Source organism: Rissa tridactyla, chromosome 6 (assembly GCF_028500815.1).
Source record: "Rissa tridactyla isolate bRisTri1 chromosome 6, bRisTri1.patW.cur.20221130, whole genome shotgun sequence".
NCBI lineage: Eukaryota > Metazoa > Chordata > Aves > Charadriiformes > Laridae > Rissa > Rissa tridactyla.
The window spans coordinates 71,800,430-71,825,176 of record NC_071471.1 but is presented as its reverse complement, the minus strand read 5'-3'; the positions used below and the strand labels follow the sequence as shown (position 1 = coordinate 71,825,176).

Genomic DNA, 24,747 nt, shown 5'->3' with positions numbered 1-24,747 from the left:
CCCAGAAGACCACATCCACCTTGGTTAGTTGTCCCTGCCATCAGCAGAAGAAATCAGACCATTTCAAAGAATTAAAAGAGAGGTGGAGAGGGTTAAGACTAAGGTGCTCCGGGTCGGGGAGACGGAAAGGCTGCGACCCAGAGATCAGGTCAGTCTGGACTTTCGAATTTCAGAGGTATAAACAGAAGACATTTTCTATATTCTTCAAGCGTTCATGTCAGCATTTAAAATTAGAACAAACTATTTTCAGAGGTGAAGAACATTCATGAGCTGTGAAGAATGACTACTTCCAAATTATTGAGGTATTACATTTCAAATTACCTTAATATAAGCTGATTTATATTTATGACTAAGTTTCACACAGCATTTAAACTTTCAAAAACTCCTCCCAAGTCAGATCACTGAACCTGAAGAGTTTAAAAAATAAGGCAGGAAATATTCTCCATCCTCCTTCTCTTTTATAACCACACATCTACGCGCCCGGCTGCCAAAGTGCAGTTATTGATCACAAGAGGTTTTCTAAAAGTTGGATTTTGATCAGCACGGTTGTAATTTATATACTAATTTACTGTGGCACCATGTACCGCAGGAGCTCTAGGTCTAATGCAACAGCCATCAAAAATTTGGTGTACTTCCATAATGCTTTGTACATAAATAAATGCAGCTACTATCTGATGGGCACACGTATTACTGGTGAGCAGCGTGGTGTTTATGCTTAGCATGGACTGATCCACTCAGGAACCCAAGAGCCACTCTTTCAGGAAGACTTGTTCTCCTTAACAGCAAGCTGTGCTATAACCCTTATTTCACTTTTAGGAAAATTAAGACATTTCCTGTTGAAGCATGAAGGACTATAGAAGCATCTACCTTATTAAAGTGGACTTTCAAGGCCTTTCAACATGAGTGACTGCAGTGCCACAGGCTGGTTGAGGCAAGATGAAAATAAACAGCTTGCCATTATCTGTTAAATAAGGACTTGAGAAGCATTTCAGCGTCACACCAGGACAAAGCAACTCTGTCCTTGTGCAACAGGCTGGACCACAGCCCCTACCCTGGACCTTTGCAGTGCACGGGACTGAAATGAAGTTGAAAACCAAGACAACTGCCCAGACTCCATGGTAAGAACAAGCTGTGGAATCTTAAGTTTTTGTAAGGTAGGCAGTCTACCAACTGGCTTCTGCATATGTGACAAGAAATGGCTAGCTGTCCAGTAACGTAGGTTCAATGAATGGGACAAAACCTACTCTTTTGAATGTTTTCTTTCCAGCTCTGGAGAGGCCTTCCATCAGCGGTCACCATTTTTCCAGGTAAAGCTCTGTTAGTAAGCACTAGATGCCATTTCTTGTCACAGGAGCCAAGCTGACACCAAGCAAGACAGTGTCTGCCCACCATCCTTCAAGATTCACTATCTGTGTGCGTGTGTGAAATTCCACCTAACTGTGGAATGACAAAACCAAGGGTACATCCATCAATAGAGAAGTAGAGGAAAAAAAACAAACAAGAAGAAAACAATTGACTGATAATCTAAAGTACAAGGTTATTTTAACTTCACCTCATTACTTCTTGGCTCTGACCTAGCACAAGCAGAAGACAGTCCTCTGCAATAGTCCTGCTTCACACTAGACACTCCCTACATCGTGTGTAAGCCTACGTTATTATGGAGTTCCTTAGGAAAATAAAATACAATTTAAAAAATCTATTAGTATGAACAACAATTTACATTTGCAGACTACAACAGCAAGCTTCTCAAATGTCAAAACTAACAGCAGAAACTGACAGCTGTTCAGGAACTAATTTGATTAGCTGATCACCAGGATTTCACATTGGCTGGCTGTGGTACAGTACATTTACTCAGAAGTCTGGAAACAAAGCTTTTCTCACCAGCAAGTACTGCCTGTCGCTTTCTAACTCCAGCTGAGGTTTCACTTTCTTGACATCATCCCTACAAGCTTAGGCAATGTGTTTCCAAAATCTGCCTTTGTATCCTGTCCCTTCCCACCCTTAACCACTGCCTTTCAGCAGTGGAGCTCCTCCATGCGCTGCCCGCCTCACCAAGTGGTCTCCTGCCAAGCTTTTGTCTCCAAGTGCAGGGACGGACCATTCCTGAGCACAAGGATGCTGCCCTGGAGGGTCTGACAGTTCTCCTGACCATCTGCACTTCCCAGCTGCCTCCCATGGGAGGCCACCTACCAGCTTCCCAAAATTTGCTCTCCTAAAACCCAGTCTGCACACTGCTTCTCTCCTTCCTCACTCAGTGAGCAGTGTCTCACAGTCCATCCAAGGCTGCCACCAACCCCACATCCCCAAACCGCTCTTCCTCATTAGTGAGCACAACAGATCCTGCTGTGCACCATCCTTGGCCATGCATCAACAAAGCGTCCTTGATATCCTCCAGAACACATCTTGAGAGCTTGAATCCCACCATGCTGCCTGTTCATGAGGCTGAAGTCCTCCATGAAAACAAGGGTCCGTGATTTGGAGACTCCACTTGTTTAACGGTGGCTTCCATGGTTCATGGCAAACTCCCACTCCCACTGTGCCAACTCTTACTGGTCTCTGGCACATAATGCTGGTGGCATGGAGGAGCTCAGTTGCTGCCTGTAAGTTTTGACAACTGCTTATCACACACTTAAGACTTTAAAAACTTTCAGAAATGTTTATAAGAACTGTGTGGGAGAACTACTGAAGCCAAAGTTCCCAGATTTCAGTGGGACTTGGATTTGAGTCTACATAAATCAGACACTTAGATTTAACCATCAGAATATACGCAGAGAGTTTAAGTCACGCTTCTAGGAACAGCTCTGTACCTAGAGATGCTGACAGCAAAAGGAAAACCCAGAAGCTGGAGGCTTTCAGAAGTCCGAGGTCTGGGATATAGAGCAGTGCCCCATCACAACCGCCAGCCGCCCTGGCTGACAGAGCACCAGCTCTTTGCCAAAGCCACAAAGCACCAGCTGCCCCATCCCCAGGTGAGGTCCGTCACACCACTGCCAGGAGCACAACTTATCAGAATTGTAAAGTTCTGCTGCAAAGCGAGAATACGATGAGATGGGATATGGAAACCAGTACTAAATGTTTAATATGATCAGCAATTCACAATTATTTCTGAAGTGTCTTTTTCTGGATAACTTTTCCACCGCATGATCCAAGTGAGAACATAATATGAGATGCTGCTTTTGAATAAGTTATACATTTCCCTTGCTTTACTTGAACATAACAATGCCACCATTATTAATATTTTTACTCTACAAAACAGCACTAGCCTTCCAAAGAAAAAGTCCTTGACCAAAATATCAGAGGATATTAAACTGAGAAGTGATCTACTGATGCAAATCATTAAATCTATTTGCATTTGCTTACTGAACCCTAACACAGAAATTAAACTACATAGTGTGGGAAAAAGAGCTGGTTTTGCATGGTTAAAAGGAGACATCTTGGAAGATCCAAGCTCTATGTCATTAATTTTCCTTCTTCCCCTCATTAACAAGTAAAATGTTTTCACTGCTTGAAAAGTTTTAATAAATAGGAAAAAGCAGGGCAGCTGACATAAGTTTTTAATGTAATATACAAGAGCTTTTAATATTTTTACATATATTAATGTAAAAGCTAAAAATAAATGTTAAAAGGTTACATTTGTGAAGAAAGAAAAATGGCATTTACAGTTACAGGATAAGGTTTTAGAATTTAACTCTTTCTTTTCCGGCATGGTGTTCTGAAGATCATTTTCCATTTAACCGAAAATCAATATAATTGCAAAGGTGAGCCGCTGCAGAAGCGGCACGTGGTTAAGGACACGTATTGCCTCACAGCACGCCAGGATGATTTACTGTGCTTTGTCCTACTAAGTCTTAAATTCTTTTTATAGAAGGAATTAAGGTAGGTATTTTAAGAACAGCTTTAATTAGCACAAGCATTGGTAGAATGTGATCTTTGTGAGTTTCACTGAAAATTCATGAAGCAAAGCAGCAAAAAAAATGACCATGTGTTGCAGCTGGAGCTGGGCAAAGCCACCCAACACCAGAGAAACCCCAACAGACCTGGCCCTTCCCAAACACTGTACGGTGATCTGACAACAAGGTTTGCGTAGTCAAGGCTCTTCGGGTAGATATCACAGACACTCCTCAGCAAAACACTTTTTGTAAGTCAATTTTCTCATTTAAGCAGAGCTGCAAGAAGGGTTGCTGTTACCCAGACGGGTGACCGTACGCACACCCCGCTGGCTAATCTCAAAACAGCTCTGTGGCCTTTCGTTATTCTCAGCGTCATCTGTCAATGTATAGAGATTTTTTGAAGGACTAGAGAAACCTGAGAAGAAAACCAAGATGCAGAGTCACCATATTTATGAATACCCACCAGTTCTGATACATAATAGAAACACAATCCACATCACCATGCTGCCCATTTTTCCATCTTTATAACAAGGATCTGCAACAGAAAAACACCCCTCTGCATTAATCTACCTCTGGCAGAAGTGGAAAGGTTCCACTCGTGGACTGAACTACAGAAGAATAAGTAAAGAGACACCAGGCATAGTATCTGTGGCACAGTACAAGGCAGGGCGTCAGGAAAAGATTTCTTTCCCGAGAAATTTCTTGAAGAGCTGATGCTGCATCGAGAAATTCTCACACTTCTCTTTGGTGAAATTATTTTTCATCACTATTACAGCTTTACATCGTCTGCACTAGAAATAAACCCATCATATTTGTGGTAGTTTCAAGTGGGTGTCTGCACAAGCTATATTATCTAATACAGTCTGTTGTTATTTTTGCCATTTTAAAATATCCTCACTGTAAAATGTGATCATCGGGTTATAACATTTCTTGCTTTAGGAAGCTCGGCCAACCATCGATGGTGATGAACACGCACCACTCAAGCAAAGCTGCTTGTTCTACACACTGAAATAGGCTTTTTGACATGGCATCGTCTATGTTAACATTAAAGGTTATTAATTTATTAAACATCAGATTATTACCATGAATAATTGCCCAATAAAAATCTAGATTTTTTTTTTTTTTTTACATAAAGCCCTCAAAGGCTTCTCCAGCTAGATTTATAGACAAAAACACAATTGTGAAGACTTGCAAAAAACCCACTCCTATTTGAATCCTGTAATGCTGCCTTTGACAAATGAAGAGAAATGCAGCAGAGCTGTCAGGAAAAATAACACAGCTAACGTCTAGTATTGATTACAGGCGCGCGAGATTCGCTTCAGTTTAAGTGAAAGAGGAATGTGGGTTTTGCCAATCATGCAAAATAAAGTTCACCATCCACACCTGACAGTAAAACTTATCCTGCAAACCATTACTAAAAACATATGAAACCACGTATTTGAGCTGTAAGGCTTTGACAAAGTCTAAACTTGCTACACGTTCTTAGAGTTTATTTTGTTTAAGTTTTTTGAAACACTATTTCCAATAAAAAGTTTTCTTATCTTGATGCAGCATAAACAATCTGTAGCATCTCCACAAGAAACTATGAAAAAACCTAGCCCAGTTTATTTTTAATAAAAGGAGGACTATGCTATATAATAACTCTTCCTGCCACATCCATTGAATCTGCTGAAATAAAGATTGATGCCTGGATATTTGTAGACACTACTACCAGAGAAGGTAATATTTCTTTTTTTCTTTCCCTTTTTTAAGAAATATACTGCTTTCCTGGAACTTTGAAATAATTTGACGTAACAGGCAACATCTTCCTATTAAGGTATCTGCATGTTTTAAGACAGGTGGAAAAAAACCCCAATGAGATTTGTGAAAGCTTAGTGCCACCAGCTAACAGATGTTTAGAAATAACAGGCTTAGAGAAAGATATGTGAGACTGTGACCTTCTCCTTTGGGCGACTGTTCTGCACAGGCACCCAAAACATGCTTTCACTTTACTCATCAACACAGCAATCAGGCTTGTCAGGATCATGAAGGCTTAAAACACAAAACACAAGAGAGGCAGCCTAGAGACCAGACCCCCACACAGCCCCTGTGTCCCGCTGCCCTGCCCCTCACACACAGGCTTCCCCCCACTCACAGGAACTAAACGTCTAAAATCCTGCCTGGATTTTACCCTACGTGTTGAACAAGCATGCCCCCAGAAGGACGAGGCGCTCCAAGCCAGACCAAGCAGTACTTTGAAGCTTTTGAGAAGGTACTGCAGAAGCAGAGAGCAGTGGAGCAGCCCAAGCCCTTCACCTACCTGCTACCAAAGGGCTTCACGTACTCAGACTCGTATAAAATGCAGACTGTATCTCAAATCTCATCTGTTTATATTAACGCCTACAAAAGATCCATCTAATGAACCATTTTCCAGTCACTGTAAACAGTAATTAAATACATTAAACTATAAAACAGGAAAGTGCCATGCAAAACATACTTTGATCATTGATAAGTGCCGTCAGTTTGGATGATTATGGTGTTTACAAGAGCAAGCGCTCTGCTTTCGCTGGCAGGAAAGTGATGCATCTGGACTTGTCCACTGTCGGTGTTTTAACACCTTCCCCTACGGGAGCAGGACGACGACCTTACAGAGGACAAACACTGCTAGAGTACTGGTTAAGAAAACCAACCAAAAATAAACAACTTTCCAAAAAAAGTGGAAAGATGCTGAAGGTTTAATTTTACTTCCCATAAGGTCTATAAACTGTGTGGACCATAGGATGACTCCATACGGACAGTGGTCTTAGTCTTTGAAATGATCAGTAATATAGCTTTACTTGTACAAGCATAATGGTTGCCCATCTTCAATAGTGGAAACTTCAGGCTCTGCAGAAGAACAGAACCCAGCGGTTTGGTTCACGGAATCACGGAATCACGGAATCTTCAGAGTTGGAAGGGACCTCTAGAGATCATCTAGTCCAACTCCCCTGCTAGAGCAGGATTGCCTAAAGCACATCCCTCAGGGCTGCATCCAGGCGGGTCTTGAAAATCTCCAGAGAAGGGGACTCCACCACCTGCCTGGGCAGCCTGTTCCAGTGCTCTGTCACCCTCACTGTAAAGAAGTTTTTCCGTGTATTTGAACGGAACTTCCTATGTTCTAGCTTGTGCCCATTGCCCCTTGTCCTGTCGCTGGGAACCATTGAAAAGAGCCTGGCTCCGTCCTCCTTAAACCCACCCTTTAGGTACTTGTAAACATTAATCAGGTCCCCCCTCAACCTTCTCTTCTCCAGGCTAAAGAGTCCCAGCTCTTTCAGCCTTTCCTCATAAGGGAGGTGCTCCAGTCCCATAATCATCTTGGTTGCCCTTCGCTGGACTCGCTCCAGTAGTTCCCTGTCCCTCTTGAACTGGGGAGCCCAGAACTGGACACAGTACTCCAGTTGTGGCCTCACCAGTGCAGAGTAGAGGGGGAGAATGACCTCCCTCGACCTACTGGCCACAGTCTTCCCTATGCAGCCCAGGATGCCATTGGCCTTCTTGGCGACAAGGGCACACTGCTGGCTCATGGATAATTTGCTGTCTACCAGGACCCCCAGGTCCTTCTCCTCAGAGCTGCTTCCCAGCATGTCCGCCCCTAACCTATACTGGTGTTTGGCATTCTTCCTTCCCAGGTGCAGGACCCTACACTTGCTTTTGTTGAACCTCATTAGGTTCTTCTCTGCCCAGCTCTCCAGCCTGTCCAGGTCACGCTGGATGGCAGCACGGCCCTCCGGAGTGTCGGCCACCCCTCCCAGCTTGGTATCATCAGCAAACTTGCTGAGGATACACTCTGTCCCCTCATCTAGGTCATTAATGAATATATTGAACAAAATTGGTCCAAGTATTGACCCCTGAGGGACACCACTCGTTACAGGCCTCCAACTGGACTCTGTGCCGCTGATCACAACCCTCTGGGTTCTGTCACTCAGCCAGCTCTCGATCCACCTCACTGTCACCTCGTCTAGCCCATCTAGTTCCACTGAGTACACCCCATCTTCCCTCAAGAAATGACCACGAGTCTATAGAGTCTATGCTACCAGTAGCTTAAGTTTCAAACAGGTCTCTAGGAACACCTTTTCCCATCCCCACTCTGCATTTAGAGATCATCCCAAAACCATTAACTTCTTTATTGCAAATGCGTACTTTGTCTTGTTCAGGTTTTATCCTGTACCATTTTAATTATACAATCTCTGCTGTTGCAAAATAATTTGAAGGAAGAACTGAACGGGGAAAGAGTGACACCTCTTTCCAAGCTATGTTGCCAATAACCCTCTATTCACATAAGTCACATCAGACGTTCACGGTAAACCAGAAATCTATTCAAAGCAGCTACGCAGAGTAGTTGCATACCTACCCTCCTTCGGGTGGTTTTTAGTACACCCCTGAGCTCCACTAAGTTTCTTAGCCTTGGCTGATGCTTATTGGAAAAACAGGAGGAGTGGCACTCTCCCAAATGCCTCCCACTTGTGGCATCAAAGTGAGATATCACTCACAGTAAATTTTACAGTATGAGGAATGAAACAGTTAGCAAAGTTGACATTTAAACCATCATCACTGGCTATGATTAAATACCTCAGAGATGAACGGAGTGGTTCGCACCTCTCCAAGTTATTGTTCTAGGCTCTTATCAGACTCCTGTACGCCGCCGCATCCGCTGCATTTTCACACACTTGAGACTTTCTTTGAATCTGTAATAGCTGGAAACCTGTTTAAACTGAGATTCTGGAGAGTTTCTGATAATGTTAAACTGGCAGAGAGAGATCGACTGAAACCCTGGCGACCTTCCTGAACTGCACATTCACCCGTAAAGGTTTAGGTAGATGAATAATACAAAAGTGGCCAAACCGGCTCCTTGTTCCTCCTTCTCTGATCTCTCTCAGTAAGATGCAGGGAAATGAAACGCTATAAAGAAAACTGCAAATAGCTTGCAAGAAATACAGAGGGCAGATGGGATCACTCTGCTTCCAGAGGAATCCCTCTTCTGAAAATAGCATGAAGGGAAGTCTGGGGTATTCCTACAACACCAGGAAAAGGCACATTTTGACCGTTCAAGCAATGGTAAAGCAAGTCAGCCTGCCCCACCTCACTTCTCACAAGCACGTGTGAAACACCAACGACTTCCCTGCCGTCTCTCAAATTGACGTTTGCATCCACACCAACAACCATTCACTTCCCTGAGCCTATGGAGGAGGAGCAGATGACCTTCACAGGTTGTCTCCTGCAGAAGACAGGAGCTCAGGTTCCTCTGTCAAGCTCAAGCAGCCCCTGGCTTCTCCAAGCAGGGGCCCAGTGGCGAGGGGGGGGCTGTCCCCAGACCATCCACATCTTGCCCCCACGCTGGGCCCGTCCAAGGACGGCAGTGACAGAGCACAGCCAGCTCAGCTAAGTGGAAAAACTCAACAAGTTCTCATGGTGACATCCTTAACGGTGACACAGGGGATGTCACTGTTAGCATAACCTGGGATCTGTGCCCACTAATCAGATGGCAAATTTAACTTTCATTTCACATGCACGCTCATAAGCACACAGTTTGTGTCGCACTGTTCATCACCCCGTGCTCAGCAGGACAGGATTGTCCAACCACACACGGGTAGCTGTTTCAGTTCACCTCAAGGCATTTTATACTACTGCCTTTTTTTTTTTTAAACCAAAATCCTCTGGTCGCCACTGTATTTCCCTGCATTAGCACCTGTGTAGGCTAGAGAACCCTTGCTGTGTGCTGACCAGGCAGGGAGCTGGGGACCCTGGGGCGATTCTCCTGAGGGAGCGTGGAAATTCCTGAAAGAATTTGGATTTTTGCAACACAGGGAAAAATCGCCAAGTCAACATCCCATCTTTCCAAAGTATTTTCTGCTGTAAATATTTAGCACCGGAAAATACAAGCATGGTTTCTGTTACTGTTAACAGAAGTCACAAATGCAACTCCCTGTTCGCCAAGCAGATAATTTACCCCTCCAGCTCAGGAGTAAGACAAGGCTTCTCAAAACAGAGTCGCCCCAGGGTGGGAACACTGCAGGGGACAGCAGAATAATGAAGAAAACTAATTCTGAAACTTCAAAGCTGCTAAAGACACTTACAAGTACAGTAACAGTAAGAAAGTGAGTTTCTTTTGGACATGAGCAAGAGGAGTTGAACACTTGCAATATTTCAGGCAGGAATATTGGAGGAAAGAGAATCTTCTTGATCAAAAGTAATCCTTGTACTTGCATACACTGAAAGAAAAACTACAACAGCTGACATAGTACTAAATATATATATACAAAAATATATACAGGATAGATATACTTTCAGTTCCTTTTTTTGAAAATGTGAACTGTGAATCTGAAGTTCTTAAAGACAGACAAATCCATAAAAATCAAGCTTCATCTTTGGTATACTTTTTGCCCCACTTTTGAACCCTGAAGCAATGCACTCCAGCCCATTTCCGAGAGGGCCCGATGCTGAAGGTAGAGCTCGCCAGCAGGGCCGGGAGCCCATGGCGTGCACCTCCTCACGCTGCTGTAGGGATGCTAAAGCTACCGCAGCCTCCATCGTATGGCGTGCGGGGATCAAAGGCGAAGAATTTGATCATTCCAGAGCTATTCTCATCCTGAGATCATCTATTCTGACTCTATCTTCAGCACTTTGCTAACTGCCAATGCCAACTCGAATGATGAACAAGTCAATCCACAATTTAAATACTAAAATAGAAATAGGTGATTTCAGGTTACTGTTTTAACTCAGCCAATTGTTAGCACTGCGCTGAAACTGCAAAACGGTTAGAAATAATTTTAGCTAGCACTCAGTAAATTAAAACTTTCACCGTCATGTTTAGTTGAAAATCTTCACTATATATATTATTTTATGTATATAAACACGCACATATATTTAAAAAGCCTGAATAAAACTTCCTCCTCCTCAAACAGAAGCCATTACATCATGACATGCCTTGACTTTTTAAGTCTGGCAGCTTCACAAGGAGCAGAACAACCTTAGGTTATTACAATTAGTTTAATCTCATTAATAGATCAATTTCTTTCAAGCATACTGAAAACTGAATTTTACGTTGTTTCTTCTCCTTTCAGGCTACGTTATAGCCTGTTTTCTTAAGTTTTAAGGAGAGCCATCACAGAATAGGTTGTAATCTCAGGTGATTAATTGCACGGCGTTTTACAAGCTGTAAAATAGAGCAAGATCTCCACAAACCGATTATGCCATTAACCAGGCACTCTTATCAGATTTTGCTACAACTAGCAGGTTTGTCTGACAGATTGCGAGTCTTAAGTATTTATATATTTCAAAGGTTTACTTATTTTTGTTGTTAAAAACCCCTAAAATCTATATTGATTGTTACATGCAATTCTACATGAAAAGTCCCAAGCACCGTGGAGCAGAATACCAATATTTATTACTAGACTTGCGCTCATTATGGTTCTCTCTGACAGGGGTCCATTAAAATCAATTTTTATGTTTCTTATGTTGTTTTTTTTTCTACCCAATGTTCTTACCATAGTGTTTATTAGCCAGTTAGGAGAAACACTGGGCACCGGTTTGTTTTTCTTTTATTCTGTCAAAAATAATGAGGGCACACTTAACAACTATTCACTAGTGATGAGTAGAAGAGATTAAACGTTATACTTCAGCACAAACATTTACAGATGGCTTTAAAATTTTTAGAACTTTATAATCCGTAAAGACAAAAACGAGTCCTACCTTCCACCATTTTTTCAGATGTAAATTCTTAAAAGTAATTATAAGGATATTCTGCTTACCATTACCTTGTGAATCGCTCTTGAGTAATATTCCATCTACAATATAACGATTTTTGCACATAATTTATCAGATCGCATGATTTAAGTGCTACCAAGATGCCACTAAAGCCTCAACACTTCTGTGAGGCCAGGACGGTAATTCAACTGAAAAAAGTGAAAGATCAAGATCAGATAAAAATTAAAGAATTCAGAAAAGGATCTAGATTGCCTGATGTCTGCCTGAAGAACACGATCACGAGATCCTTCTTCCACAGCACACATGAGCAGACGGCAGCCCCCACAGCGAGGGGAGCAGCAGCCACCCGTACAAATAGGATGGACCATGCCTTGCCGCGAGGCTCCCTCGAGGAGGGGAACGACCCACCAGCTGCGTGTACCAGCACCTTTCATTTCTGCACGCAGAGTAACAAAGTACTTGGAGCTTCTGGGGACACGTGTAATTTCCCAGAAAAGAGTCTGTCTGCCTGAAAGACCACCCTGTCTCCCCACCACCACTTGCTCTGAAGATGTTTCCCGCCCCTAGAACCTTTGTTCAAAGAGAGAAGGAAAGCCACCAAGTGAAACGTTTGAAACCTCAACATTAAAGACAGAAGTCAAACACAGACCTTTGCTCTTACCTCTCCAGGAGAGCTACACAACCTCCCCATCCGCCTTCTTCGCCTCTACTAATTAAGAGCCTGTAATCATGTTCTTCCAATAATCTGCCATTCACACTTTGAGCCTCTATTTTTCAGTACTCACGACTTCATGACTGTTTGTCTTCAGCTTTGATTTCCATGCAATTCCCTTTATGTCTAGCATTCTAAAGAACACCACACAATTTCTCGTATCCGCCACCTTCGAGAACGCACAGACCTTTTTCCTACTATTCTTCCACCTGCCCATTGACGTTGCCTCTTCTCGAGGGGGAAGAGTCCTCGTCTGCTTAGCTGTTCTTCAGGCAGACACTGCTCAGCAAAGGCAAGCTTTGGCCTTATCCTAAATACTGCTTTATTTCTATTCCTCATCAGCAGAAATCCAGCACTGAAATCAGCATATAAAGAAACCAAAGTACTTATTTCCGTATCACTGGAGTTGGCAAAACTGTCAAATCCAGAGGCTTGAGGGTTTTCGTATTAGAGGCAAAAACATATTTCAGCCAGAATACACATTATACTTCTTATTCCTGATTAATTTTACACACATGTAAATTACAAGAATAAAACAGGAAAACAGAAAAGGGGTAACCTCACAAATCAAGGGAGAATTTCAGAAGCGAAAAACTGGGGAGAAAAGGACAACGTGGAGAGAAGGAAGCCAAATCTGTTTGAGTCTTGCCAGAAAAAGCTCTGCTGTAACGGACTGCGGCAAAGGCTGCAATTTTATCACCCAAAACAGGTGAAGAGACCAGCCTTAAATAAGTAGTATTAGGAACTTTCCTTTTTGCAGATGAATTTGGCAAAGAAGTCTGGCATCTAGCAATTTTGAAAGAATTCAGTGTTCCTTCTGAAGATGGCACTCAGGATTTCCTCAAAAGTAAGGATAAAGCACAGACCAAAGACCTGAACGGGACAGATGTACTTTAGCAGACTGAACAACACTTACATTCCACAGTAAAATGTCCCGACACTTCCTCAATCAGTCCTATATCTGAGACATCATCTCTACTGGCACATACGACATCTGTTCTGAACTCCAGAAGACATTACAGCTATGGAAAACTAACCAAAGCTCTCACAAGTAGTAGCAGTAATTAAAACAATTATTCAATCCTGCTTCTGTCTCTTGGAACATGTGTATCTAGAGACAGATCTGCAAAATTCGCAAAGTACGCAAGTCTTACTCCTCAGTGACAGATTTACACGTGTGTCCAAAATTAAGGGGCAGGATGTACTTTCAAAACCTATGTTAAAAGTATTTTTATTTTAGAACATTTCTTTGCCAATACTATCGAGGCAGCAGAAAAAAGAAATGCGTTTTGGAGCCGCCACTCCTTAAAGGCACTGGAGGCTGCTTCTGCCTCCCACAGGAGCCAGTACCATCTTCCCAGTATGGCTACTAAAAACAAGTACGCACAGTCGTGGCTTAGATCCTCAGGGCAATCTCCTTCCTTTACCACATACATGAACATAGGATCAATAGGACGTGAACTTACCCACTTGGCAGCACACTCATTTTTGGAAGTTTTATTTCATGTAAGCCTGTCTCACACCCAGATATCTCCAGCCTTCCCACGGGGCTAAGCAGAACTGCGTGTTTCTCCTGGCACTGAAATTCTCCCTCTTTGGAATTCACCTGTTCGTGAAAACAAACTCCTCTTTAATCGCATGCATTTTCACCAAGGAACATTCATCTCAAGATATTTTGAGTAGTTTTCAAAAGTAACTTTAAAAAAGGCAAGAAAGCAGAATCTTTGATTTCCTCAACTATGGCTTTTTCTTTCAGAACTCCAACTTAAAATGATCCATCCTAAGAAGTCAGCATCTAAATTGAAGTTCCAAAAGCCATGTTAACTAGCAGAACAGTGACCTTCGTAAAAATCTCAAAGAACAGCAGTTTCATGGTTGGTTTATCAGCTAACATCCGCTGTGTTTTGACACCGATTTCAAAAGGATTATTGTGACAAAGTATATTCACTGGTTTGGAGCCGCAGCGTTATGCAAATAACTGCAAGAACGCAAATAGAGTATGTCTGCTGGAAAAATATATGAAAAAAAATCAATCATTCCTTAGTAAAGGAAACATTTTTTTATTCCCATTGTTACCAGTCTGGTTTTACGATTACTGATAGGACTTAGTTGGAAACAGATGCCAAGCATTTCTCAATATCATACAAGCCCAACAATAACATACTTGTCAAATTCATCTTGACTTAAAAAAAGCAACAGCAGTCTGAATCTTTAGTAGATATTTGAGTCGTGTTTACAGTTTGGTTGGTACAGTCATTAGCAGAGAAACAGGACGGAACACCACAAGTACGTCCACTGCGGTCAGCCAGACACCAAGCCGCAGGTTCAGACCTCGTACATCGGTGCTGTACGACCAGGACAAAAAAAAAGCCTTTGCTCCAAAGAGCTATTTTCAAGAGAAACTGGACAAAAAAAAGCGAAGAAACCAACCCAAGAAATTGTAAGGTGGCACAAGGTAACTCCATTACCAAACATCCCGGATACATCGAAACAGCAACAAGGTTTCTCGGTGCTCAAAGCCACTCAGACCATGCAGCAAACTCGCAGTTTGCCTTACACGTGAAAAATTCACTTCTTACTGCAATATTCAGAACCAAAAGCCTCCACAGACAGCTGCGCAAACTTATTTTCCTTAGTATTTACTCAAGTTTATAGTCCACTCCCTAACATGCTCTGAAGCCCACCCCACCTATGGCACCTATGTCCACCCCCGGCAAGGGGACGATGCTGCAAGCCCCACGGAGCATCAGATGAAACGCAGAAGTGCTTAAGGAGCTGGGAAACTGATGGAAGAACAGGAGGACAGACCAGGGGTGACCAGCAGACAGGGAAATCTACACATGGCGACTTCGAGGTGACCACCGCTTGCTGTTCTACAATACTTATTTTTCTTCAAAATAAGAGAATTTCTTTTTAAATTCCATTATTAAGTGCTATGAAATGAAGTAACATCTATGAGCAATGTAATCAGTGTGAAGCGAGGAGGAAAAGAACCAAACGAGTAGACAGTTTTGCCCACTAAGGCAAAAGTAAAGTCAAACCTCTGAATTTTTGGGAAGCCCTTACGCAATTCCTCAGTTCCAACCAGCACAAAGTTACTCAGCTTGGAGAAGTTCTGCACAATATGCCAGGCTTAAAGAACTGCAGGTTCCTGGTGGTTTATTTAGTTTGACTGTAATCCAAATCAGCTTTTTGCTAAATAATCAAATGTTTGCTGATGTTACAGAGAAACTCTCCCTTTCAACCAACTTCTTCCTCCTTCCTTCTCCCTCCTCACGGGGAGAACGTGGGTGAACTTCTCTTCGGAGCAGCACCTCACTGCAGAAGTCGTAGCAAAAAAGCACCATCAAAGTTTACATATGTGGAAAACCAGTATACATTCTTCATTTTTATTTGTGTGACAGCCCTAAACTAGATGCACTGAACCTCGTACCATGCACTCCATGAATATAACAACTTAGTGATAAGAGGACAGCTTTTTCATTATAACAAAACACAGGATGCAGTGAGTAAAAGAAAACTATAAATAACCCTATGAGTTCCCACCAAGTTGAACTAAGCTTTATAGATGAAAACCTTGAGCGAGTACAACTAGTATTTTCAGTCTTGTTTATCATCTGCATTGGACAGCAATGTTTAGAAGGTTTATTTTTATAAGAGAATGCAACTGCGTGACATATATCCACAAACATCTGCAACCGGGTTGGGAGCTGAAGGTGACCGTACAGATGTACGCCACACACCATCCTCTGCCCGGACACTAACGGGCCTTTTCCCCGTTTACCTACAGCTACTGAGACGAGCCAGAGAAGGTCAAGGTAACAACACACTCCTGAGGGCAGTGCTATTTTAAAATAAAGTGAAATTTCATCCAAGATTTAAATTGCACCAGTTTTCAGACGCAAATAAACAGCCTTTAAACTTGGACAGCTGGAATTATCAAATGCTTAGCCATCATTTACCGCAGACTGGTGGATATGGAAAACCAGCTCCTGCACACATCCTTCCAACCCAGGCACAATTTGCTCAACACCATCCTCCTCATAGTGCCCTCGCTGAAGCTGCGAGGACAAGAAATGAATGGCAGCTTAAAGCAAAAATCTAATAATCCACATAAACTGCCTTCTGCCTTTTTTTTTTTCCCCCTCCAGCTTATGTAAATGAATCATTTGAGGAATTTTGATCAGGTACCACATGAGCTCCACCTTCACTCTCCCTTTCCACTGCAATACCTACAAATCTGTGTCAAAATATCTCATAGTTTCTAAGTTTTTTAGGTAGGAAAAACAAAATAGGACTTTTAGAGATGGATCCTTTCCTGCCATCCACTGGACTCCTGCTACAGAAATACAAATGTCGGGGCAGCGTGCGTGCAAGCCTGTATCTCACTAGACTGAAAACTGGAAGACTGCTGTTAGCCAATGGAATTAAGTCCTTTTTGTCATTAATAACAGACGAGTATCAAAAGGTTTTCACAGTGGATGATTTATCAGTGAGAATATTAGTATGATTTATGAGTCAACGTCCTGTACAGAGGAGCCTCATTTTCCAGGCGTGCTCCCGTGACTTCGCAACAGCCTGCGCCTCGGTGGCACCGCGCTCCTCCGAAGGGCCGAGGTCCCCTAAATCACACGTCGACTCCACTGAACAACAGAGATGTGCCGCTCAAATTGCTTTTCTAGGCTTGATATGCCACAGATACAAAACAGCAGCAAGTTTTCTCTCCTAAATGAGGTGCCGTGAACCCAAAAGGCAGCATTAGCTTGATGACTTGCATATAAGGATCTTAACCTCTTACGCCTTCCACCGTAATTCAGTTTAACAACCTTGCTGCAGCCAACATTTTCAGTACTAAAACATACCTCCCGTTTGATTAAATACAGATTTTATTTAAATCTGCCTTACCAGTCTTTCACATTACAGTAAATAATTCAAAATTATTTTCTATGTTCTACTGCTCCTAAACCCCCTAAAAATTCCATTGTAGTTTGGTCTGAGATCCTAGACTCCAATTCATATCCATAACAGGGAATGGACAAATGAAAAAACACAGAGAAAACTCAAGGATCGACAAGGTTAAGAAAAATCCATGGCAAAGTCCTTCCATGCTTCATGTTAGAATCATAGAATGTGTTGGGCTGGAAGGGACCTCTGAAGCCCATCTAGTCCAACCCCCTGCAGTCAGCAGGGACATCTGTAACTAGATCAGGTTGCTCAGGGCCTCATCCAGCCTGGCCTTGAATGTGTCCAGGGATGGGGCCTCCACCCCCTCTCTGGGCAACCTGGGCCAGTGTCTCACCACCCCCAGTGTAAAGAACTTCTTCCTAATGTCTGATCTAAACCTGCCCTGCTCTAGTTTAAGCCATTGCCCCTCGTCCTATCCCTATGTTCTCCCACGAGATTTGTATTTTCCAGCAGACAAGTGAAGAGACCAAGCCTCATGGCATTTCCCGTGCTTCAGCACTAAGTCCCAAATCACTGTTACTGAACTGAAGGGGAGAAAGAACACAAAACACCTTCATGACCATTGCTTTCCAACTTCTCCTGTCCTTTCCTCAAAGATCTCACAGCGCGCACGTACAGCATTAAGAGACCACAGACTCCCAGTACTGCCTGCAGATGTGTCCGCACCCACCACAACCGTTCAGCCCTCAGGATACCAGAAACTGTCTTAAAAAAAGTTCTGTCTGAAGGCTGTGGTCAAAGAGACCACCTTTTCACACGTTTTCCCTTTGGTGTTATGGAGCACATGAATCCTTCCCATCAGGAAGGAGCCGGAGCCCTATCGCTGATGGATCTCCCTCCACAGGTTTTTCTATTTCCTTCACTCTGCTTTAGCAGCAATATAACCCTACCATGCCATATCAAAACATTAATGGTAATCCCCTCTGCCACCACCTACATCTGATTTAAGAGGGTATTTCCATTAGGCTATAGCATGTTGCTGAACTTTAAATGGAAGTCCTCGTGATTTTTTTTTTTTACATTTTTACTGAGAATCCAGGCAAAAATAACATATTCAACTGCTAAACCTAAACTAACGCGTCCTCGCACATTCTGCAATTTTTTTTTTAAACCAAGAGCATCCAAGTGCACTATCAGTGAGACATCACAGTTGCCTCCAAAAAAAATGGGTCTCTTGATCCTTTCCGATTAACAGAAAGGGTTAATCGCTGAGCTACCCGATAATGTAAATATAACCAACAGGATGATATTGCATTACAATTCTTTCCCCTATTTCACTTGCCATTTCTCAAACCCAGAAATGGTCGTATTTCTACCATATCTAGACTAGCAACTGCTGCACATTTTAAAATTACCTACGTAATTCTTCCACACCATGAAAGCTACTGTTATTTAAAAATAAAGACCCCACTCAGATGCCATACTAGCTTTCTCACGCAGTCTTGCTCCAGTGTTGGGCTAGGACAGAACTACATACTGGCTTCAAAAACTGAAAATAATTGTGAGCATCTATTGTCTGAGAGTATCCCAAAGAGCACTATACTTGCTAGTAGGACAAATCATAGGGATTCTCAGCTCTAAAAGCTGAATTTCTGGACACATTTATCCCATAATATCAATGCAGTTTGAGGGTAGTTTCACTTGGAGAGCCCTGATGCGAGCCCAGCCCGCTCAAGGTACAAGTGCCAACCTGCTCAGTTATTTCCTGTTCTTCATAAATCTATCCTAAAGACGCATCACTTCAATATTCTGACACACATGCACTAGGAAACTAGCACATGAGCTATAATTCTCAAGCACCTGCCCTGATTCTATGATGCTATATAATATCCATGACTTGCCAAAAAGCAACACAAGGAATTTGTTGAGTTTGAGAGGATGATCAATAACTGCCAGGGAAGTTGCTTCTTCATCCTAATTACAGGAAAGAAATACTAGCCCTGAACTCTTTAAGTGTCCTTCTTTTGAGTATCACAGTGTTCTCAAACTTGCTTGTTATTGATTCAAGTTTTGAATTAAAATTCAATGACAGCTTGAATCATTGGATTTAAATTTAAAGCAAATATTTCACAGGTACCCGGACTGGCTTGGAAATCTGCTACTTTATTTCAGCCATCTTGCTACAGTCGTTTCTCCTGATCCAGTAAGCTGACATCCTTCTCATAACAAAATCCTTACCAAATCACATCAGGGGTATTTGTCAAGGCAAAAACAATCAGGGACCATCATAAGAACTAAGAAGTTAGAGGTGTCCGTCTCCATCATTATCAGCTCCGTGGCAGCAACGTCCGCAGAACGGACAGCAGCTGAGTGTTTACGAACACCCCGTCTATTCCGGAGTGCCAAGGTCAGTGTATCACTCCTGTAATGCAGCAGCGAGCGCTGTAATTAGGGCAACTAACGGCTGCCATTGCAACCACACCCATAACGGGGTTCTGGAAACAGGGACGTGGCTGTTCCATACTGAGACAGCTGAAGAGAAAAAAATCCAATCACTAACATCTCCTTTTACCATCATAAAGACAACTGTGTGAAATCATACCTTAGAAACACAATCCCTAACGCTGTTTGGAAAAGGTCTGAACTGCAGAAAGCTTCTGCCACCACTGCAGAGACAAATAACGGGGCTGACCACGGCCCCCGGCCGGCACGGCTGCTGGCGAGCCTACGCATGCCAGGGGTCCCCTCGTCCAGCGTTTTCATTGAATTATAGTTCTCTCAACATCTCCTTAATAGTTTAAAACTTCCTGTATTTGTTTTACTGGTTTCTGCGTGTTTATTTAAAAGGAAACAATCCATTGTACGTTAAGAATACGGGAAGATATTAATAGTAAAGGTACTGCATTTGTGCACATATACTTCAGTGCGGAGGGTAATTTTCCAACCTTCTGCACAGCCTTAGATGAGAAAGCCATTTCTTACGCTCAGGGTTTTAAAGCGGAGAAAAATTTAAGGACTGGGAAAAACACAGGATGCATGCAATCAGCATGCAATCAAAACACGAGTCTAAAAGCCTACTCCTGTTAATATCTTGATTAATCATCTATATTTTCACCTTCCAAACAAACAGTGGCTGCTACTGTTTCAAGAGAAAAAAGAATTTATGTACTACAAATAATTTCAGTGTGGGGAGGAAAGAACAGAAGTTTCACACCCAGAAATGGTTTAATGTACTGGAATAAAAATTATACAGAATGAGAAACATTTATTTCTTCTTTTTGCTTATTATGAAGTGTTTGATTTCTTTCAAAGCTAGAATACGAACTTTTCTAAAAGCTGTTCCCTTCTCTTGAAAACAAGAGGCCAAAGATTTCCAACTAAACATAATGGAGCGAACTCTAAAGCTGTGAGGGGCCCAAACAGGTCCCTACAGGTTTGGCATCTTCGCCTGGACGGCTGAAGCTGTGAGAAAGCTGTCCTGGAGCCCAGGGCAGGGCTCCTCCTGGTCTGACAAAAGACGAGAAGGCTCCTGCTGCCTTCTGCCACCCACGCTCGCAGCTAGTCCTACCGACAGCACTCATTACTTCATGAAAACAGAATTTCTGAACAACACACGTTTCCAGTATCGTTACACTTGAACATCACACATAGCATCCTTCAAATATCTGGAAGTTTGTTAGTCCGAGGAAAGCCAAGTGCCCCCCAGTTTCTAAATTAAGGCAAAAGTTAAATTTTGAGGAAGAAAGAAAAAAAAAAAAGGTGTTGCATCGTTGTTTAAATTCAAGAAGAAAGTCCTGAAACAAAACCACCACAATGATAGCTAATCAGATTTAATTCTGCCAATATAATCTGCTAACAAGCAAAACATTAAAAATACCTTTGATGTTTTAAAATACAAGTCTTTTATATACTGCATCAGGTTCTTGTGATCTAGTGTTCATCATCACCCATCTGGACACAAGCCACTTCTTCCCCCTACACACCCCACAATAACTGTCTATATACTGTCCGTATTTCTTTTTCCTATAGCATCCAAAAAAAACTTTCAGCTTGCCAGAATAAAGCACCATATACCAGGTCCATATATATTTTTGTCCATGCTGCAACAGCAATAAACACCTCCACAGCTGAAGAACAGGACTGTAATCCAGGTGAGGCTTTTAAACAAAAGCTCCACTGAAATATACTGCATTAAACAGACACATTTTCTCTCATGCCACGTGAAGTGCTGCCAAACTGGCCCTTTCCTGGGGTAAAGCCAGCCCCAACCTTACAGAAGCCTTTTGCTGGAAGCCTGTTCTCCTTCTCGCTGGTGAACCACCGCTGCCACGGCTTGCAGCAGCTCCCAGCCTTGCTTCTGCCATCCCTGGTGTTCAGAAAAAAATACTGACTCCGCAAAACACAATTCACCAGCCTCACCCCCACCAAGACCTTCCTATAGTGCTCATACCAGACTAGTATCCCCACGGCTTTGGAGGAAGAGTCTTTCTAAGCCCTCCTCCCTGCAGAAACATCACAGCAGGCGAGGGCCAGCAGCAGGCTTCCCAGGGAACCCACCACACTGCCCTTCAGCAACCACAACTACTGATCATAGAATCACAGAACGGGTTGGGTGGGAAGGGACCCTAAAGCTCATCTAGTTCCACCCCCCTGTCCTGGGCAGGGACACCTCCCACCAGCCCAGGTTGCTCCAAGCCCCGTCCAACCTGGCCTTGAACCCCTCCAGGGATGGGGCAGCCACAGCTGCTCTGGGCAACCTGGGCCAGGGGCTCACCCCCCTCACAGCAAACAATTTCTGCCTCAGATCTCATCTCAATCTCCCCTCTTCCAGTGTAAAACCGTTCCCCCTCATCCCATGGCTCCCCTCCCTGGATCCAGAGTCCCTCCCCAGCTTTCCTGGAGCCCCTTTAGGGACTGGAAGGGGCTCTAAGATCTCCCTGGAGCCTTCTCTTCTCCTGGATTCCTGTGCAAAATCATCGTATTTCCACCCTCTGGCTGGCATATTGTATTTACGCCATTAGCATGCAATTTCTTATTATAAAACAATTAAAACATTCAGTTCTCATTATGAAACACAGCAGCCTGGATCTTCTCCAGTACTGCACTATATCTCCAATGCTTCCCTAAGTAAATCTAACCCTGGTTAAGGCAAACCTGTAACTTCAGAGGGTGTGAATATTTCCTTTCCAAGCCCACCCCAGCCAAGAAATGTCAGACAGAGTGTACGCAAATCCAGGGTTAGACTGGGGTGATACAACAATTTCTTCACCTTCCAAAGAACTAATCCCATAATTCTGTACCTTCACAGTTTTTAAATTGTGTATTTTGAACATATACAAATACACAGTGGTGCAGCAGCCACTAAAAATCAGTCCCCATCTTCGCTTATCAAAAGGTCCGCTTCACAGAAGCCCCTGAGAAACCACAGGGACACACGTTCGTGTACGGAGACCAACATTTGCTTTCCACGGCATTTTAAAAGTATTCGACAAGAGCAAATGCATAATTCTTTATTAAACAAAGACAACAAAAGCAAGTTTCTGTTGTCCCATCGTATTATGCTACTAATCCTCTTTGGATGGCAATCAAAAGACCCCGAAATGCCAAGCTATAAAAGTGTATTTCCAAACAGTGGTAGCCTCTGGCTCTTTGGCTTTGTCTTCAGTCTCTGGCTTTGGCAGACAGGAGTAATCCTGGTCTATCAAATGGCAAATTCCCAGCGTACTTACCAGGGATACCTCAGACTTCTTCATTTTACTTAAAGGATGGCATTTTAATTGTAATAAAACAACTTTGTTCCCCTTTAGAAGGGGCAGGTAGGTTACTACTGCATTCCAGACCGCATTCAAGAAGTGCATTTTCCTACTTCATCTATTGCCCACACGCCAAGCTTTGATTTGAGACACAAGTAGCAGCAGATACTTAAACATGAGACCTCAGTGGACCGTTTAAACAGGAATTCACATACACGATTTCCTCCAGTACCTCTCCAAAACCAAGTGAGCACATTTTGTGCTTTCCCCCAGCTCTTACTTATATAAAGGGTTGTCAAGCACTGTAAGAGGCTGCCCAGGGCAGTGGTGGAGTCACCATCCCCGGAGGGATTTAAAAGCTGGGCAGACGTGGGGCTGAGGGATGTGGGTCAGAGGTAACTTGGCAGTGCTGGGGTAACGGTTGAACTCGATCTTAAAGATCTTTTCCAACCTAAACCATTCTACGATTCGATAAGAACATTCAATGCTATGCAAGTGCAGCAGCCACTGCTGTGGCCACAATGCGGTTTAAACCATATATACGGTAGAATATTTATGTCATCATTTTATACCATTAACATGAAGCTGAGATGAATGTTTTTAAATAAGTCAAATGTTTACATGCAGCACACAAATAAAATACCGTTAGAAAGTGTGGTGTTAATAAGCTCTACAAATTAGTGGTTGTGGAGGGTCAGATCAAGGTTGCAGGATTGGGTCCTGCCATCCCTGGGATGCACCTCGGTACCCAGGAACAAAAGGAAGTGAAACAGCCTGACAAGCTCAGAGACACCCACTTACTTTAGGATATCTCATTTGAAACAGTGGGCTGCCTAGAGATAAGGTAATTAATTGGAGCAGAACTGGACAAGAAAGGAAGTGCCCAGAACAGGAAAAAAAAAAAGAGACAGGACAGGGATAGATATTTCTGTAATAATCAAACTATACCACCAATAGGAAAGACAGACGTCATAACTGTCTGCATTCCTTGCTGTTAGGAAGGAAACATGCAAATCCCAGCAGCACTCCTGCTGGAAGCCACATTGCTTGACATACCTACCATGGGATGTGGAAGCACATTGTCATTCTTACATTAGCGATGACCCACAAATGGATTAAGCGCCCCTTTATTTTTAGGCTGGAAATCATATGCCAGAAGATTCAGTTAGAAGCACTACAAAGCTGTGTTAGACTTTGTGCAGTTGTTCACTGCTTTAACACATAATCACACATAATAAAACACTAATCATCCTTAGGGAATTTGTCACCAAACAATTAAAGAAACAAATACCACGCTAAAGAATCAAAGGTGAAGAACGTGGTCTCTAAGAATTAGAGAGTCCCCAAAATTAGTGTCTAGTTGTTCCTGGTTTGAGTTTTAACAAGTCTCACACAAAGGAAAACAAGACATCACAGCTGTCTGGATTTTCCAGAAGTGTTCATCACTTCAAAAAATAAACTCAAGATATCAGTCAACATTTTAGGACCTACTCCTTAGTTACCACTGAAGAGCTTATTATCCCTGAAGTGCTTGCTGGAAAAGCGTGTATATACTTTTTAATAAGAGAAGTTTATACTTTGAGGCACTGAGAAATACAAAATTTCACTGCCAACCTCACCACCTGATGTATATGCATGCTATAGCAAGGCCGAAGTGCACTGCTGTTACAGGGTTCAGCTCTGTATGTAAATATACGGCAACTACTCTACTACAAGGAAAAGAGATGAAAGTTTAATCAAATGAGACACATAGCAGGTTCAGGGG

The 24,747-nt window shown here is 42.8% G+C and overlaps 1 protein-coding gene across 10 annotated transcripts in view; it reads right to left on the bottom strand.

Annotated features, from left to right (window-relative positions):
* Positions 1-24,747, bottom strand: part of MGMT (O-6-methylguanine-DNA methyltransferase) — a 202,007-nt gene that overhangs the window by 163,969 nt on the left and 13,291 nt on the right. For all 10 annotated transcript variants that reach the window (XM_054205613.1, XM_054205603.1, XM_054205605.1 and 7 more), the window contains exon 3: positions 13,791-13,930. In XM_054205613.1, coding sequence (XP_054061588.1) covers positions 13,791-13,930 — 140 coding nt within the window. The remainder of the gene's footprint in view (positions 1-13,790; positions 13,931-24,747) is intronic.